The following is a 20,425-nucleotide window of genomic DNA, read 5'->3' as shown; positions in this document are numbered from 1 at the left end:
CGAGGAGAGGATCACATGACACACGCTTCAGGGCTATTTCGCGCACTGCTGAGTCACCATGGTTGCGAGTCACATCTGGTGCGCGTTATGATTACTACGGCAATGACAACAGCAGCAGCAATGGCGGCACACATGCCAAGGAACCTGGGCGGCCTTCTAAACTCATCACACCTCTGGGTGGACCAGTGACCCGCGCCACTAGTGAGCAAGCCTCCTCATCGAATTCACCCTGCGTCACAGTCTGGACCCTCACATTTACTTTGCACATTTACTTCACATTGCACTTGAGTTTATATCCAACAAGGCCTCTCATATCTCTAGCATAATTCTACCTTAGAAAGTCTTCCACTGTCCACCATTTTGGCTGTCCTCCAAGGCCTCATTCCCCTGCTACTCTGCAGACTGCTGTAATTATAATATGAGGTGGAGGACTAAAGAGAGGTTCAAATCTACGGAGGAAAAAAAGCTCTGCAAGGATTCCTCCTGTGGGACATCGCTAGGCAGCTTCAAGCCACCTACTTTCCTTCTTTCTCACCACTGCTCCTCCTCATTACTGACACACTGTTCTATCTCTGTCCTAACATGCTGCGCCACTTAACGCACCTTTTTTTTTTTAATGGCCGCTGTTCTCACTAACAACACCCTCGTCATATCGCACACCAGAACAGTGGGCGAACGGATACACACCAGACCCAGAATCCCAGAATCAGCTCCTGTCTGCGGACCAAACCACAGATACCCCCAAACCCCGTGGCCCTTTCAACTCCCACTCACACTGTTCCATGGCCCCTCTTCTTCCGTAGCCTCGGAGCAGAGTGAGGAGTGCCATGGCTGTCCCTTCCCGACTCTAGTGCATTGGACAGCACTCACTCACTCACTCACTCACTCAGGCCATAAATAAAAGTGCCTGCCTGTTCCCCACTCCCATCTCCTCTTGCAGCGCTGCACTATCTACAAGCCAGTAGTCTGCAATATTAATGAAGCATTTCCGTGCGGCCACTCAGCCTGGCCAGTGTGTCTGTGTTTGTGTGTGTGTGTGTGTGTGTGTGTGTGTGTGTGTGTGTCTATGTGTGTGGATGTGTGTGTGACACTCTTTGTGAGTGTATGTGTGTGACTGTGTGTGGATGTGTGTTTGTGGGTGTGTTTATGTGGACATGTGTGTGCACATGTGTGTTTGTGCCCACCGCAAAGACAAAACCTACAAAAGCTTAAACAAAGTAAATGGATACTCTCATACACTGATATGGGACCTGTCAGTCAAAAACATAAATCTAGTGCCAATACCAAAGGTAAGGCAACACTTTCAGTTGTTTTTTTTACATCCTACCCTCTACAGTAGGCTAGATTTTAGTCCATTATTCTTACTCTACTCTCTTTTTACATCTTGTATCACGTAAGTGAAGAGAAGCAAATGAGTACATTTACAAAGATTTACTGAGGGAAATTATATGTAGAGTGCAAAGTCAAGAGCCACACACACACACACACACACAGACACACACACACACACACAATAAAAAAAAAGATAAATGAGCAATCGTAAAATGCATCTAACGCATCTAACTAAGATACTACTCTTGTGTAGCTAGTAGTTTTACAACTATCATAATTGTTAGTGTTTTGGAAAAAAGATGAACAAATATGAAATATAACATACAAACAAGACAGTTCTATACAAAAGATTCAAGTGCAAAGGGGCAAATCACTTATTCTTAGTGTGTACGCATGAAAGAAATTCTACACTTGTGTTACTGCGTCTGTCCTGCGCTCAATGTGACCTTCCCCTTGGAGCCACTCACGTGTCGCGTCTGGACTCCGCTATTAAATCATGCCATTAGGCTTAGCACTCTGCCCAGGTGCATTTGAAATAAGTCTTGTGTTTGGTCTCCCTCACCATTACAATGAACATTTGTTGGATTAAGTGCTCAATAATTCAGTGCGGCCTCCAAGAGCAAAGTTGGCCCGCGAAGGTTTCGCCTGGCTCGTGCCGATGAGGTCATACTGGGCCGTTTCGAGATGATTAGTTTGAATCAATAGCCCCTATGCGCTTTAGAACTGAATTAATCACAACACTTACTTTCTGCCAAGTCTTGCTGCACCGTCTTTGGGTTTTAAGCAGATTGCTGCTTGTTGCTTAGATGCAAACAGTAAAAATCAGCATAAATATCCATACTGACGAGTCGGTGCTTGTGTCTACAGATGTTCTTCTCACACTATTAAAGTGACTGATGTGTAAGGGCCACAGCGCTTTATGAGGGTCTTACAATACAGGTCTTACTAAAAGCTATTCATCACAGCACAATGACAGGCCCCGGACTGATATGTGCTGGAAAGAGAGAGAGAGAGAGAGAGGTTGAAACAAGAGAGTGAGAGATAGAGAGAGAGGGAGTCACAGAGTTGGAACCTGCTACCTGCCTTGTGTGTAACTATGTACAAAAAAGCTGTCCGTATGGCCAGTAAAATGTGTGAAATGACAAGTCCAAACCAAAACTGCTTCCTCTACTGAGTTAATCCATGTTATGATAACAAGTTCCATATCCAGAAGTGTGAGAGTTAAATAGGTCTGTGGCAGAAAAACAGCTTGGTACTTTCTGGAATGGCATCTGTTACATTTTAACACGGAATTACCTGCAATGCAATTAATTGCTTGAATGTTTTAAAAGCACAGCAGTATTCAGAAAATCTCTGACTGCTAATTACTGATGATGACCTACAGTACCAATAGATTTTACGTGTTCACTTGTCACTCAACTGTATTTCCTTCATAATTTGGGATTAAAATAACATCAATCAAATTAAATAGTTGGATTGTGGGGGGAGCCGTGGCACAAGCACAACATCTGGGTGGGTCTCAGTGCCCATGGGGATCCAGGTTCCATTCCGACCACTGGTGGTAATTTCCCGATCCCACCCCATCTCTCCCTCCCACTCGCTTCCTGTCTCCTCTGATAACTTCTATCTTATGCAAGGAGGGTTTGGAATCAAAAATATCAACCCACAGTCAGATTGCACACTACTGATACAATACTGATACCGACACACCACAAGAACAACACTGCAGGAAGAACACATGACAATCCAAACTAGGAAATAATAACAAGGACCTCCACAAAAACAGCACATAATATACACTTTGAGAACAATTACCTACCTACAGTCAGACATTGCAGACGCTATGAGATTAATACCTACCTACAGTCACACATTAGAAACGTTTGCACTGCAGTGGCGGCCTAGGGATGGGATGAAGAATGAGTGTTAGTTAACACACAGTGGTGAGGGTGACAACACATGAATATGGACAGCACAGCAGAGACAGACAAAAAGAGAGAGAAAAGTACAGAGAGAGAGAGAGAGAGAGAGAGAGAGAGAGGGAGAGATAGAATGCAAATATTCCAACCAGGTTTTATTAGGAGGGACATTGCCTCAGAACTTCACATAGATGAGCATTGAACTACACTTCTATGAGCTGAGGTGATGTGTACAATCACTCTGTCCTATGAAAAGGCCTGATGTTAACATGTTAGCCACTACTGTGTAGAAGACAAACTGTTTACGAGTGCACTGCAGAATGTTTGTCGGAAGTTGTGTCCTACTTCTGTCAACACTATGGAAGATACATGAGTACATCCGCTAGACATTGCCTCTATTTTCAACTCTTGACTAAAGCCTCATACTGTTGCATATGGCTGCATGGGATCAATTGGCTGTTAAAGTCAGACCCAGCTTGTATTACCCACAATTAAGTCTATTGATTTGGTGTTGACCATAACACAAAGCCTCTGCTCAGCAGTTCAATAGGGCCTCTTTGGTGACAGATACATGAGCTTTGAGACCCATATGGTGGCCTGCTAGCCCAAATTTAGCCTGAGGACAAATGTCTCCTGCACCACTCGTAAAATGCATAAATCCCTGGTGCAAATATTTGCAGTGCTGGTTGCCATGGAAATGCACATAGATCACTGAATGGTTAAGGAGACGCATACATATACATACACACACACACACACACACACACACACACACACACACACACACACACATACACACAAACATATATTCACAAACTGTGAGGTTAAAAGGTCATGCCAGCAAGACAAATGGCAAGAAAAAAGAAAATGGGCAAGGTCATCTTGGAGGACAGAACAGGACAGAACAGGAGAAGACAGCGCAGCACGAACACAAGAACATGGAGGAAAACAGAGACACTCCGACTGCAGAGGTTACCCATCAGAGTGCACTGAAGCCTGATGCTGGAGCACATGTTCACAAACCATGACACAGCATTTTAAATGCATAATGCATTCACATAATATGTGTGTCAATGAAGTTTGTTGTTCATGATTTGTGTCTGATGGCAACCTCAGATGATGGTCAGAAGGGACATAATGTGAGAGAAACAAACTGGATGTGAGTGATTATGAATTCTCAACTGTACTTAATGATTTGTTCTTCTTACTGTTACAACAGACCCGGGTGAGGGGAGGGGAAAGAGAATCAGCACTCTTAAACTGACTTTACAAGCTAGCTACATTCGTGGCGCCGGCTAAGGGAACTCTATAAGCCACAAAGGTACATTAACTACATTTAGCGCATTACTGACTGCACTGAGAGGACATGATGCTACAGCGCACATTAGATACACAGATAGCTTAAGTGCCATAAATTAAAGGGGAAAAATCAAGTACAGGAACTACTTTAGCTACAAGCTATTAGCCATTCAAGCCACATTAGCTTCAGACTGATATGCTCTTTACTGCATATCTTCACAGGGTTTGCCAGGGAACAGCACGCTCTCATGTTGAGTCTTATGGTCTTGAGTTGAACAGAGGGGGCCGGAATATATTATATATTAATACACAGACAAGAAGAAGAAGAAATATGGTACCAGTAATCTGGCCATACGATACAAACTGTACATACTGACAAATGAACAAACACACACACACACACACACAAACAGAGTACAAACTAAGCACAAAGAAAACAGAAGATCTGACGATGTACAGATAAAAAGAAATTGACATAAAGTTTGACTGAAAGACAGAAACAAAAATGCAGGGCAAAGAAAGTGTTTGAAAAGAAAGAAGAGAAGAAACAAAAGTAAGTGATAGAAACAGATTAAAGAAAATAGAGAGAGAGAGATAAAAGGAAATCATAAAGGAGTATATGGGTGAATAACTAAGACCATTTTGACCCTTGACTCTTCCTAAACCATGCACACACTGCAGCAGGACAGTAGGGCCACACAGAGAAGTGCCTGTAAGGTGAGAGGGAGAGCGGTGGCCAAAGGAACCAAGCACCAGAACCAGAAACTTCAGCCAGAACACAAACAGACAGCGAGAGAGCTCAGCTCAGAGCCACATGGCGCCAGGTCCGGTCAGGTCCCACTTTAAAACTCACGAGGGGGGCGAGGGAGGCCGTGCCCTTCAACTCTGCCCATGCAGTCACACCAGTCAGCCTCCCCTCCACCCAGAGGTGGTGAGTTCAGCACACCACCACTGGGGCAGCTGGCTGACTGGGATAGTGGTGGTGCAATGCCCCAAGGGTGGTGGTGGTGATGATGGGGTGGGTGGGTTAGGAAGCATGGAGGGTTAGAAGAAGCTAAAAGTGAGTGATGCCCCCATAACCCACCTGACTCCCATAATTTCCTTTTGGTAGGCCCAGGGCCTCAGACGGATGGTATCACTATCAGTAGGCCTAGTGTGCCAGGCAGAGTGGGCGTCTGCCAAACTGAGGTTAGAGGCAGGGCAGAGCTGGGTCACTGGGCGGGCAAGGGCCCAATTCTCTGACAGGAAATACCCTCAAGTGGCTCACAACAAGGCACGATCAGATTGGAGAAGGAGCTTTTTTAGGGATACTTTTTTCCCCTGCCTCAACTCAAGCCCCTCGTTTTTGTTTTGAAGCAAGACAGGGAGAGTAATTTTGTTCCAAAAGACCTTGGTAAGGGCAAACCGAAGCCGTTCCAGGCATCCTTGGGGAGGGATACTTCTGCGCAAGGCTGGCTTACCTTCCCCCAGCCAGAGGTTGTCTGTCAATCAGTCAATGAGTACGTCCAAAGGTCTGTCAACGTGTCGGTCAGTGTGTCAGAGTTTTGCTCACATACAGAAATATATAGATATAGATACACACATACACAAAAACAAATACAGGAGACCCATAATCTTTGGGCTATAATAAGCACAGAAAGCACATTGTTCGGAGGTCGGGCGAATAGTACTCCGTAATTATGCCACACAAAGACACACACACAAAGCAATTTTCATGTAAGCAGTTGTGCACAGGAGAATAATTCATGTGTTTTGCGATGCAGACTCTCTTTCTCACTCTCGCTCTCTCTCTCTCTCGCCCCGTGGGTCACTGCCTAATGGAGCAAGGAGTGTGGAGCGTCGCTGAGCGTGCTGGAGAGGGAGTTGTGCCCCCTCGCTCTGCGAGGCTACTGGCAGGACAGAAACATAACGCGGACGACGTGAATCGCCCGCCGCTGCTGTCGGCGGATTTGGCACAGATCAGGGAGTACTATTCGCGCGTCCTCAAGGGCTTCGCTGACCCCTACTGAACTTTGACCCCGGGAGCGACAGTCGAAAGCACAACGTCGCACCCACTCCACTGCACACTCTCTATGGTGCACAGCACTGGTGCACGTATATTATTACTGCATTTCTGTGTGTGTAAAACCACAACAGCAGTTTTTGGCTAAGGGTTTTCGCTAACGTGCGGGTGTACAACAGAGTGCGACGTGTGTGTGCGCTCAACAGTCCTTAAGGGTCAAATGTCACCAGGGCAGAAAGAAAGAGAGAGAGAGAGAGAGAGAGAGAGAGAGAGAAAGGGAGAGAGCGATAGAGATAGCGAGTGAGATAGTGGGAGATTGAGAGATAGCCACACGAGTAGGGAACACAGTAAGCAACGTCACGAACACCACAAACACGACACTCGCACACAGCTTCAGAGAGGACAGAGACAGACACAGTGTAATAGGTAGGAATGAAGAAGCCCACATACAAACGCGTGATATGACACAACCTGAAGAGAGAGACAACATAGAGCGCGTGAGACAACACCCCATCTCACCTGAACAAACACACACACACACACACTCACGCTCACCTCATCTCCTCCCACACACACACACACACACACACACACACACACACACACACACACACACATACACATATCCCATACAGAGCAGCGCTCCTACATTAGTCAGTGGGAAACTGTATACAGTGGACTTTTGTGTGGGTTTTGTGGTGTACACAGAACATGTCATAGTTTGATTGACGGCACAGGATGTGAGAAACGCAAGGAGCACCTTGGGGTTTAATACAGAACATTGTGGCCTACTGAGTTTAAGCTGGGTTTGAGCTCATGGAGATTCATAAGCATGACCAGGGGGAGCCTCTAAAATGACATTAAACACATATAAACCCATTAAAAGAGCTACTGTATTATAAACCAAATCTGGCTACATTTCATATCTGTATTGGTGAATACAGTGAATGCTCAACACAGCCTGAACTCAATAAACCAGCCCGTGAGCAAAAGCCCACACAAAGAACACTCAGTCATTTGCACGTTTCAACTCTATCAAGAAAAGAATGCAACATACAATCACTAGAATACACCTGTGGCTAACGACACACATTAGAACACTGTGACTGTGTGTACCTGTACCTGTGATTCATGTGTGTGTCTGTTACCGTGTTAAAATATGAGTCTTTTTGTGTGTGGATTGTGCGTGTGTGTGTGTACGTGGGTGTATGTAGAGGGGTGGATTTTAACCAAGCACAGAGCCCCAGGGCTTGCTGGCTACTGCTGCCATGTTGTGTGGCAGGGCAACGTTACCTCTCAGGGCTTATGGTTTGATCCAGGAGGAGGCGGAGTTTGCATTGAGGTCCTGCTGTAGCAGGGACCCTTCCAGCTTATACCATTCCTCAGCCAGGGAGGGGTCAGGGGCTGCTGCCTCTGGGGTGGGGCGGTGGGATATGTTGTTGTGTGGGGGGGTTAATTTGGGGGTGGGGGGGTTGTGGTGATGTTGGAGAGGGTAGGGGAGTGTTAGGGTTGTTTCGGAGGGGGGTCGGTGTAATGGAGGAAGGAGGTACAGGTTTGGTGGTGGGTGTTTGTTTTAGGGGTAACATTATGGATCAGAGGGTTGTAGGTTTGGGATGAACATTGCATGTGTGTGTGTGTGTGTGTGTGTGTGTGTGGGGGGGTGGAATGAGAGGATGTGGAGGGGGGTGATAAGCCCCGAAGCGATGGGAAAGTGAAAGATGCACAAGCAAGACAACAGAGAGATGGAGGAAAGTTGGGATTAAGCAATAAGTAATAAAAGGCACAAGTGAGATGGAGAAGAGAGTGAAGAGAGGAAAAGAGAAAAAGAGGCAGAAAGGGGTAAATGAGAAGGAAATTAATGCAGTTAAATATCCAAGAAAGAGACAGATAAAGAAAGAACAAGAGATAGATAGATAGATAGATAGATAGATAGATAGATAGATACACAGATAGATAGATAGATAGATAGATAGATAGATAGATACACAGATAGATAGATAGATAGATAGATAGATAGATAGATAGATAGATACACAGATAGATAGATAGATAGATAGATACATAGATAGATAGATAGATAGATAGATAGATACACAGATAGATAGATAGATAGATAGATAGATAGATAGATAGATAGATACAGATAGATAGATAGATACACAGATAGATAGATAGATAGATAGATACATAGATAGATAGATAGATAGATAGATAGATACATAGATAGATAGATAGATAGATAGATACACAGATAGATAGACAGACAGATAGATAGATAGATAGATAGATAGATAGATAGATAGATACATACATAGATAGATAGATAGATAGATAGATAGATAGAGAGAGAGATGACATAAAAATGATTAAAAGAAAGACAATGTTTGACATACAGTCAGAGAAAGGGACAAACACCCAAATAAAAGAAGAAGCAAAGAAAGAGTGAAAGATAGATACTGAGCTACATAGACAAACAGACAGAGAGAATGGAGAGATAGAGAAAGAGATCATAGATAGAAAGAGAGAGGCAGGAGTCAAAGCAGTGACAGAAGCAAGGAGAGGATGGACGAAAGCTGCTAGACAAGTTACTGTGGCTTGGTCTAGACGTTAACAGGCGGGATGTATGGCTCTGTATTAGGGTTATGGGTGTAGATCTATATTCCCAGCTTCGCTGCCCGTTGTTATGTCCGTGTGTCCGTGTGTGTGTGTGTGTGTGTGTGTGTGTGTGTTTGAGTGTGTGTTTGCCCTTGGCAAGTCAGTGCACACAAATATAGATCTCCATCTGCTAGATGGCGGATTCAGTCCACTGTCGTGTAATGGCGTGTATGTAGAGTAGACATGAGGCATTTTAGTGATGGCTATGAACTGGCGTTAGCAGGTTTAGTTGGGAGCACAGCTCTGCCGGCGCAGATCCATAACATTTCAGATTAGGAGCACAGATCTTTGTAGTGGGTTATTGTTATTATCGTATTATCATTATGATTAGGATTATTATTATTCTTGGAGGGGATTGGAGGGTGGGTTTGGGAGCAGTGGTGGTGGCAGGTGCAGGAGTCTTACCTTTCCTCACGTTTGTGTCAGTGGTGCGGAACTCGCGCGTGTTCAGCAGGAAGCAGGCGCGGTCCTGCGGGTAGACATCGCGGGTGCGGCCAGCCGGGCTGCGCTCCTCGGGGCTCAGCACCTGGTCAATGGTGGGGCAGTCCTCGTTGGCCAGGGCCGCGTTCGCCGCGTCGCCGTTCTGCTTGGAGTCTGAGAAAGAGAGAAGGGGATGGAGAGAGACAAGTGCAGTGGAGAGAGAAAGGGGGGAGAAATATGGTACAGAACAGGACAGGAGAGAGAGAGGGAGAGACAGAGAGATGAAGAGAGAGAGCGAGGGATGAAGGGTGAGGCATGAGGAGAGAGGTAGAGGGCACAGAGCAGTGAGATAAGAACTCTAGCTGAGGGAGAAACAGAGAGAACAGAGAGTTAGCAGGAGGAGAGAGGGGGCATCTCAATGAGCAGGACACCAGCAGTGAGTATAATGCTTCATGAACGGACACACACACACACACACACACACACACACACACACACACACACACACACACACACACACACTGCACATAAAGTTAAACCCACCCTACCACATACACATACGCACATGTACACACACACACACACACACACACACACACACACACACACACACACACACACACACACACATACAGACACTGCACATAAACCCACCCAACCACATACGCACACACACGCACACACACGCACACACACACACACACACATGCATGCACACACACACACACACACACACACACACACACACACACACATGCGTGCATCTGTAATCCAGACTGACGCATCCTCTTGGAGCGCTGCCTGTCTGTGCCAGATGAGCTGAGTGTACGTGTGCTGAGGAAACTCTGAGTGTGCAGGGCCTTGCTCATGCAGCACACCACAGCACAGCACAGCAAGAACCAGTAGGAGAGAGAGAGAGAGAGGGAGAGAGAGAGAGAGAGAGAGAGAGAGAGAGAGAGGGAGAGAGAGGGAGAAAAATATATATGAAGGAGAAAGAAGAGAAGAAGCAGAGAGGTACAAGGTAGAGAAACCAAGAGAGCAAAAAAGAGAGGAGAGAGAGATGAAGAAAGAGAGAGAGAGAGAGAGAGAGAGAGAGAGAGAGAGAGAGAGAATATATGCAGGGCGAGTGCTGTTCATCTCCTCAGACACAGCTGTCAGCTCTAATCTCATAGCCTTCACAGCTCAACTATTTACTGACATACCCACAGCAAACTGTAATGGGGGAAGTGCAGGCCGAGCAAGTGCTTCCAATTACACTGAATTAAAAAATCAAAACTAATGACAGTAACCTAAGTAGGATATCATGTGGAAGGATTTGGTTAGTCTTACTATTAAATCCCCCATATGGTGCTGAAAATATTATTCATAATGACATTTTTATGGCTTTGGCTATTTGAGAGAAGAGGGAGTTTTCCTGAAAATGATCCTGAACAAATCACATCACAACCATCTCATAAACAATGCATGCGTATGTTTCCCCCTCATCAAAAATAAATAAATAAATAAATAAAAGAGTCTGGAATCTGCCACTTCAGTGTTATGTGAGATGTGCACTTTGATTGCTTCTGGCTTTTCCTAAACAATGTTGATATTTGTGGTCTAAAACATACTGATGACTCCTGCTGTATTTGGAGGCGAGAGAATCCTTTTGGTGGCTAGTCTAACAAATTTCCCGTGTTGAACATGGACAGTTTGCAGACACTTGACCCTTAGCCCTGAATCAGTGGCGTGGCCTTCTCTAACACACAGCTGCAGCGTCCAAGCCCCCGAGCAGGCCGAGACGCATCTCCGCCCGCCTGCCTGCCTGCAGTGTTGGCCTGTGTGTTTATGTGTAAAAACAATAACACATTAAGTCATTAGAGTCTGTGGGCTGCAGACAGACGGAACGCTCAGGGCGAGTGTCTGGACTTAACTAGTTGATCATAAATTAGAGATCAGATCTGATGGTGCCTACAAAAGCACTCAAAAGCAGACAATGAGAATAATAACATACCGTACTACCCACACTACCCAATCCTAAATTAAAGTGGAAAGTAAATGCAATGGTTACTGAAAATCTACAATTAACTAAAGATATTAATGAATTGAAATGATGATATACTGTCTCTCCTCTCTCTTAATGTCTTTGTTTATAACTCACTGCAAGCTAGAGGATATATAATATAAAAGCACAACCGTCCTAAATGTGCTGATAATACAGTACATGTGCTGATAATAGTTGCCATATGGATAAATATGAAGGTTTCTATAACACTTATGCTCAAGAACTGAGGCACATCTGAAGCAGATGCTGTGAATCACAGTTCAGCTGGATTTAGCCCTCTAACTTCTCCGTAGCTGGGTTTCCATTCAACTTTATCATGCACATTTTGACCATTCGAACAGGAAATTCTGACTGGAAACTGCATACCAATTTGATTTGCTAGAGGGGCGAGATTACCCCCTAAGTCGCATAAGTATAATGGGATTAAAGTGGATGGAAACAGTTTATTCGCATTTGTTGCATCTATACCTACATGTTTCCATAAACGTTGCCCTAATGACCTTACATTTTGAGCACACAACTGTTCAGAACTCTTCCCTTTATTAGGAGAATGTCCATTTTAATTTTGCATAAAACAGGGAATAGAAATGCATGCAGATAAGCATTTCTTTAGCAGAATTTTCACGAATGTGCATAAAATCTGCAAATGAGCAGAGTGGAAACTCAGCTCAGTTATAGGTTACAGTCTCTCAAAGACTATTTCTAAAAAAAAATCTGAAACTACTTATAGTTGTATCTAATAAGCTTACTGTTCTCTTAAATAATAAAAAAATAAATAATTCTGATCGGAGACCTAACTACGATTAGTTTCTCCAGCTTCTTCTGCAAAGACAGTGTCACCTGCTCCCTCCAACTCACCTCGGTTTATCTCGATGATCTCCTCCTGTGCGAGTGGACAGTCCCCAGTGAGCCCCAGTGAGCCCCCTGAGCCCATCACGCCGCCCAGCACGTTACCCAAGATTCTCTGGGGCGAGGCGGTAGCCATGGCGAGCGCGTCCGGCTTACAGTAGTTGGGCGAGCCTGGCTGGGGTGCCCGTGGAATGTGTTTGTTCTTCTTCTTGGGCAGCTTCTGCTTGGCCATGGCCAACGAGTAGTACATGCCGAAGTTGTTGACGATGACGGGCACAGGCATGGCGATGGTCAACACGCCTGCCAGGGCGCAGAGAGCGCCCACCAGCATCCCCGACCACGTCTCTGGGTACATGTCCCCGTAGCCCAGCGTGGTCATGGTGACCACGGCCCACCAGAAGCCGATGGGGATGTTCTTGAAGTTGGTGTGGGCGCTGGCGGTGGGGTCGGCAGGGTCGGCGCCGATGCGCTCGGCGTAGTAGATCATGGTGGCGAAGATGAGCACGCCCAGCGCGAGGAAGATGATGAGCAGGAGAAACTCGTTGGTGCTGGCGCGGAGCGTGTGGCCCAGCACGCGCAGCCCCACGAAGTGGCGCGTCAGCTTAAAGATACGCAGGATTCGCACGAAACGCACCACACGCAGGAAGCCCAGCACGTCCTTGGCGGCCTTGGAGGAGAGGCCACTCAGGCCCACCTCCAGGTAGAAGGGCAGGATGGCCACAAAGTCAATGATGTTCAGCGAGCTCTTGAAAAACTCTGCCTTGTCCGGGCAGAAGAACACACGCGTGATCACCTCGATGGTGAACCAGATGACGCACACGCCCTCAACGTAGGTCAGCCAGCTGTCGGTCACCACCTCGTACACCACCTCCTCCTGGGTGGTGTTGCCCACAGTCACGTTCTCTGTGCGGTTGTAGATGGTGTTGAAGGCCTCGTGGGTCTCCATGCAGAAGGTGGAGATGGAGACGAGGATGAAGAAGAGAGAGAGGAACGCCACATACTGTAAGAGAACATGGGAACAGGAAACAGGAGTGAGATATATATACCTATACAGTTAAATGTCTGATTATGGTTTGGTGGTAACATAGTGGCTAAGGAGCCGGGCTAGCATGCAGTAGCCTGAAAAGCTTCCACTGTTGTGCCCATGAGCAAGGCACTAAACTCCGTATTGCTCTGGGGACTATGGCCCTTATACAATAATGTAATAAAATTGACATGTATGTGTAAGTCGCTTTGGATAAAAGCGTCTGCTAAATGAATACAAATTAAAAATCTAAATGATAATAAACACATTTTATACTGAATGAACAAGAGAGGGAAACAAAATAGCAACAATTGGAATCATGCCTACTGGACTAAAGGACAAACGCCCATTTGGATGGCACCCAGGCATCATCTGGCAGACCATACCATGCAGTAGGGGAAACTTTCTGGAAGTCTCTATGTGGGACATCAGTAGTGAGAGGATCAATATAAAAATGATTTGTGACATCAAGTCACAGTGGAGATGTGAAATGCTCCAGAGAATGTGCTAGGCTCTTTTTCCAGACTCTTTAAATAGCATGAACTAATTCAACAAATGTATTAGCAAAAGCCCTAAATGTACACCAGTAACTTTATCTTGATAATGATCACATTTGCTGTATCTAATGACTGACGATAACATTTCTCTGCATGTCTGGACACTTAGAGTAAACAAAATGAATTCCAGTAAAACTGCAGACTGCAGACAGTCTCTGAAGGCATAAGCACCGTATAAAATCCTTAACAAATGCCCTGTTACTGTATCTCCCCTTCATCTTGTGTCAGTGTACCAGTATTATAATATCTATACTGTTTATAGGCATTTATAGTGTCCATCAGGAATCCAAATTTGAAGAATTCTGCACACTTTATAGTCAAATGTTTTGCCTTCCTCTGTACTATTTTACAGAATATAAATCACTACACATATCCTCAATGTATAACTCTATACAGTAGTTCATAGCAGTTGAAACTCTCCTTGCCAAAAGAAGGCACCCTAGCCCAGTTGAGAGCAGTTCTGCATCAAAGCCAACGTTTGAACACATTTTACTCATGTGTCTCGCCTATTGTCTGTGACTCAGATAAAACACATCTGTGCGCTGGCTGAGGTAAGTGCTGATGCTAACTTTATTTCTGTTTGGACACCATTCTTAATTGGCCCAGTCCTTTGGGGGTTGGGGGGAGACCAACCCTGTAGAAGGAGCGTCCAATTTCCGTACTTCACTCCCTGTGTGGGACTACTCAGCTGTTCCTCCGAGCCCCACACGGACCATCTCGGAGCCAGGAAGATGTGGGTCTACTTTTCCGTCTGTGAGGCCCGGCTGACGTAACTGCCCTACTTTAAGCTTTGCTGCCTGCGTGTTTATCGTTTCATTAGTGCTGACAAAACAGGCCTGTCGCAAGCATCTTTTTCACATCAACCGAAGATCTGAGGATTAATGGAACAGAATCTCCCGGAAACTCTTGAGAGCCACTACAGCGGAGATTCCTTTGGATGGGAGGCGGCTAATAGGCTACTCTAGCTCATTGTGGTTTAGAGAGAGTGGTCCCGCTCGAGTCCGGTCGGTAACGTTCAAAACACTAGCGCCTGCCACGGTTCATATCTGTTCCTTTTCCCCCTCTTTCTCCATGGACTGGGTCCTCATTAAGATTCCGTGTGTATGTTCTGCGCCGTGCTCTTAATGCATTCCTATGAATTATGAAACACACAGACTAAGAGAAGACACTCATCCATACTGTAGAGACAGAGTTGAGGGGTTTGTATGTGTACTTCACCGAAGCCTCTCTCTCTCTCGCCCTCCCTCACTCTCTCCTTCCCTCTCACACACACACACACACAAATATCCCTCCATACATGCAAAGCCACTCAAACACATGTACACACACACACACACACACACACACACACACACACACACACACACACACACACACACATGCACATACACACACACACAAACACACACACACACACACAGGCAACTACATCTCACACACGGCAACCCATGCGAATAAGCTCTACAGGCACTGAAATGGGGTTGAGTGCTTTTTTTAACCAATCTAGCCACCTCTCCACTCCCTGTCTCCCCTCCCTCTATTGCTTCCATATCTGTTTCATAACCACCCCAGTATCTGCCTCCTTTTTCCCCCTCCACCTGCTCTCTCTTTCTTTCTTTCTCTTTCTCTCTCTCTCTCTGTCTCTTCCCCTCTTACACATACACGTGTCCCTGTGTGTGTGTGTATGTGTGTGTGTGCTGCATGTGTGTGTGTGTGTGTGTGTGTGTGTGTGTGTGTGTGTGTGTGTGTGTGTGTGTGTGTGTGTGTGTGTGTGTGTGTGTGTGTGTGTGTGTGTGTGTGTGTGTGTGTGTGTGCATTGCTCTTGAAATCAATTCTGAATTGTTCTCCCTAGTTCTGTCCCCACCACCACTACCCCCCTTACAGCAGCATGTCTCGCTTCTCTCCCTCAAATCAACAAAGTGTATCCATTTCCCATTTAGTGCTTGAGCGAGACACAACGGCCCTGTGAGTGCGAGAGAGGGAAAGAGAGGGGCTGTAATGACTGTGTCTACATTGAGGTTATTCCCCACGGTCTTCTACTGGCTACCCCCCACCCCTCCTCACACACACACACACACACACACACACACACCAGACAGACACACACACACACACACACACACACACACACACACACACACACACACACACCAGACACACGGAGCTTCCTGCTTCCTTTCTCACTCCTTCTGTCTTTCCCTGTCTGCCTCCATCTTTCCCCTTCTCCCTCACCATGCTTCACACCAGCCCAGGCATGACCTACTTTGTAGCTGCTGCAGTGTTCTCCCTCTCTCTCTCTCTCTCTCTCTCCTTCTCTTGTCGTCTCCCCTCTCACTGGCCAGGTTCTCAATCACAAACTGCAAGCTGTACTGCCCCCTCTACCCACCCTTCTCTCCACCCGTTCTGCCCCCCAATCCCTTCATCCCTTCTTTCTTCTTGTATTCATATTTCCTCTCTTGTCACCCCCCACCACACACACACAGACACAAACACACACACACACAATGCTGTCTCCTCTCACTCTGCACCCCTAACGCTGTGCTCAGTGGCTGCTACCCCCATTTTCTCAGAGGTTTAAACAAACCTGCCACGTTGTTGGCTCATACATATATGACTGATGACCCTACAAAAGAACAAATGAGAGAGAGACAGAGAGAAAGAAAGAGAGGCAGACCAAGACAGAAAGAGAGGGAAAGAGAAAAAGAGAAAGCCAGACTAGGAGCGAGGCAGAGAGAGAGAGAGGGAGAGAGAGAGAGAGAGAGACCCTCTGGTATATGAAAGTGCATCAGGCATTTTCCCTGATTCCTAAAGACGCCACCACTTAGTCCGAGCAGTCATTCAAATTCCCTTCCGGCTCTAGGCTCTTCTCTCTCTGCTTCATTGTGTTAAAGCAAATGCATCACTTTCCCTTAGTGTCTCTCTCTTGCTCTGCCGCTCTCTCTCTCTCTCTCTCTCTCTCTCTCTCTCTCTCTCTCCCTCTCTCTCTCTCTCCCTCTCTCTCTAGGAAGGCAGAAGACAGGGAGAAATCAAGGAAATTCCTCAGGGAAGAACAGATATCATGGGGTCAGAGGGCATCAATAAGGCTCGGAAATGGGAGAGAATTCATGCGAAAAAAATCAAAATAAGGGCAAAGAGCTGCATCTGAGCTTTACTTGCTTGGGGCTGCAGTGTGAGTATCATGGCGGTGACTAACTCAGCGCATGTGTTTGTATGAACGGCAGGGCAAACTCGAGGTGAGACCATCGCAGCAATGAGACAGAGAGCATTGAGTCAGACTTGTCTGTGTGTGTATGTGTGCGTGTGAGTGTGTGTGTGTGTGTGCATGCCTACACATCTGTGTATGTGGCAAGCATTAGTGTGTATGTGTTACTTCACAAACGTAGTGCTGAGTGAATTCATGACCATAATTTTATGGTTTTTTTTACAATTGTTTACACACGTTTTCAAAACTCTGTGTCTATTTTTCAAAACACCACACACAAAACCCACAATTGCTCACATAAAATGCAAAATGCCTCAAATCTCCGGCAAAATAAAACACAACATTCAAAATGTCAAAAACACATCTTTAAAGCAAACATTCGCCTCACATTACAAACATGTTTGTCATAATATGACATTTTGGATACATCATGTACACACTGTTGCTCAAAACGCTCTTCTGTCTTTCATAGGCTTTATGTATTTCCATACAAGAGTGAAAGTTACGGTACAGAGAGAAGTTGAAATACACAGTATTACTGTATTGAAACCAAAAATAGTGATTTTTCGCAAATAATTTGCTGTTGCAAATACAGTATTTTACAGCCAACAAGACCAAAGCAAAGCAAAATACAATGACCACCAGATGTACATGGAGTTCTGAAAAAGCTGATTTTGCCTATAAGACGGAAATGACTGACTACTATCAAATTACTGTACTTTGCTTTTTTCAAAGAAAAGTGTGTGTGTCTGTGTTTATGTGTGTGTGTGTGTGTGTGTGTGTGTGTGTGTGTGTGGGGTGTATGTATTCATAGGTGGGAGCTAACGGTAACTTGGGGAGACACAAAAATATAGTTTATATAGTTTTACTGTACATAAAGTCGACTTTTTGTAGAACATTCCTTTCAAAGTATCTGCATTGGTTCTGAACATTTCCACCGTAAATCCTCTAGGAGCAGATTGAGAGGATAATGAGTGTTTACATATGTGAGGAGAGAGAGTGAAGCACTGGTGAATAAGTGTGGCATTTTGGTAGGTTTGAAAAATGAAATCATGCTACTTCCTGTTCGATTTTTGTGTGTTCAGTAGAAAATTGTGTGTGGTGTTTTGCAAAATGTGTTTTAGTCAATTGAAAACTGAGTCAAACACTGAGAATTAGTGTATGGTTTTGCAGATTTGGTGTGGGGTTATGATGTTTGGAAGACATGTTTAGAAAATTGTGTGACAAGCAAAGATTTTGTGTGTAAGCATTTGAAAAAAACTGTAAACAAAAATATTTTGAAAGGTTTGCGTGAAATATATGTGTGTGAGTGAATACAGTTGCTGAATGTGTGTGTGTTTGTGTGTGTGTGTGTGTGTGTGTGTGTGTGTGTATGTGTGTGTGTGCGTGTGAGTGTGTGCGTATGTGTGCGTGTGAACTTAGAAAGTCTTGTCTTTTATAAGCAATGAAGATAAACAGTACTGTAGATCAGGGCAGACACACAAAGGGACAGATGATGAAAGAGGCGGTAAAAGGCTGCGACAAAATCATAAAATGCTCATTAAATTAGATGCCTGAAATGTCGTTATATAAAAGTAGGGGATGCAAACACTGCATAATATCTTGATGATCCGACACTTTGCCTACGATACTTTGCATACAGTAACGTTAAAATTATAAATCAGTGACTCTGTAATGAGACTGCAATATACAAAAAAAATAATTTATGGTACATCACAATGAAACAATACGCTCAATTCACGATTCTGTACGATTCATGATTTTAAGTTAAATTGACATTTATAGACATAATATAGAATTTGAATTTAATATTTTCGTAAAAATATTGATATTTGGTGGCAGCGTATCAATAACCTATCACAGAGAGAAGTCATATAATATTTTCCTGTATCAATATTTCGTCCCATCCATTATATTAAAGGCTGTTTCCTGTACGTAGCGCCACAGCATAAGTGTAGTCTTCTCAGTGCCTTACTAAAGAAAATGTCATCTGTTATATCATATCATAGTATGGATATTATGCAATGCCCTCTGAGTCTACGGTGGAATAGAGGGTGGGGTGTTGTGCATCTTAATTTGGAGGTCTGACCTTGCTAACTAGCCATCTCCTTGGAACAACAGCACATCAGTAGTAAGTTGAACAACACTCTCCAGCAGAATTTCAGTACAGATGCACAACAAGCTGTTGGTTTTAGCAGAGCATTAAACCACAGTACAGTATGTAAACGTAAACAGTAGGTACTGTTAATTGTTATTGTTAGCACTGAACTAGCAGCAGACGACATCTCCACAGACATTACAAGGATAGTCAAAATCTAGTTTTGCTCAGATTGAACCAATTTAGTTTACTGACATTAACAATCTGCGTCGCTTTCCCTTGTCTGAGTACACTTGCTAGCGTCGACCTTCCAGTATCAGTAGCAGTAATTAGCATATTAGCTGTGAGCGCTCCCCTCAGGAGCCCCAGCACAAAGCACAGCCAGTCGACCTGCACACTCCGATCAATAGGAGCATCCATCACCGAGGATCATTCACTTACACACGCGGCACACTGGCCATGCCTCTCACACGCGGCCCACCGCTCGACCACTAATGAAATCTCTTCTCCAAGGGTGTGTGTGTGTGTGCTTGACTGTGCCCACATACCCATGACTGTGTGTGTGAGTGTGTGTGTGTGTGAGAGAGAGTGTGTGTGTGTGTGAGTGTGTCTGAGAGAGTGTGCTTGTCCATATACACCACTGCACCATGTCTCAGAGAGAGAGAGGGGCTGGTCCACTCACTCTATCTAATGTGAATGGTAATGGAAGCAGGGCGCTTAACTCAAGGTCACAGGCGCTTTGAATGACAAACCTGCGCACCACAGCCACTGTTTTTAGGCAGGCTAGCCTGGGATCACTATTTGGCAGGGGACCAGTTCTGAGCAGGCCCCAGTGCAGCAGGGGGGCATATTTGGCGGGGCTCTGTCCTTGGTGATGGAAGGGGAAGCTAGCGCAGTGGTCGTCATGGAGACGGTGATGAGGCAGTGCCGCAGTAAACACACACACATGCGTGCTTGCACAGACACACACACACACACACACACACACACACACACACACACACACACACACACACACACACGC

General features: G+C 45.2%; 1 protein-coding gene across 5 annotated transcripts in view; it reads right to left on the bottom strand.

Annotated features, from left to right (window-relative positions):
• Positions 1-20,425, bottom strand: part of kcnc3b (potassium voltage-gated channel, Shaw-related subfamily, member 3b) — a 56,905-nt gene that overhangs the window by 12,532 nt on the left and 23,948 nt on the right. For 2 of the 5 annotated variants that reach the window (XM_048232686.1, XM_048232683.1), the window contains exons 3-4: positions 12,530-13,520; positions 9,613-9,801 (exon numbers count right to left, since the gene is read on the bottom strand). In XM_048232686.1, coding sequence (XP_048088643.1) covers positions 9,613-9,801; positions 12,530-13,520 — 1,180 coding nt within the window. Of the gene's footprint in view, positions 1-763; positions 7,024-7,845; positions 7,966-9,612; positions 9,802-12,529; positions 13,521-20,425 lie in introns of those variants that run through there. The other 3 variants (XM_048232685.1, XM_048232682.1, XM_048232681.1) reach the window with 3 other exon arrangements.

This window comes from Alosa alosa, chromosome 22 (assembly GCF_017589495.1).
Source record: "Alosa alosa isolate M-15738 ecotype Scorff River chromosome 22, AALO_Geno_1.1, whole genome shotgun sequence".
Classification (NCBI taxonomy): Eukaryota; Metazoa; Chordata; class Actinopteri; order Clupeiformes; family Clupeidae; genus Alosa; species Alosa alosa.
Note: the sequence above shows the minus strand (reverse complement) of the source record. Positions and strands in the feature narration are given on the sequence as shown.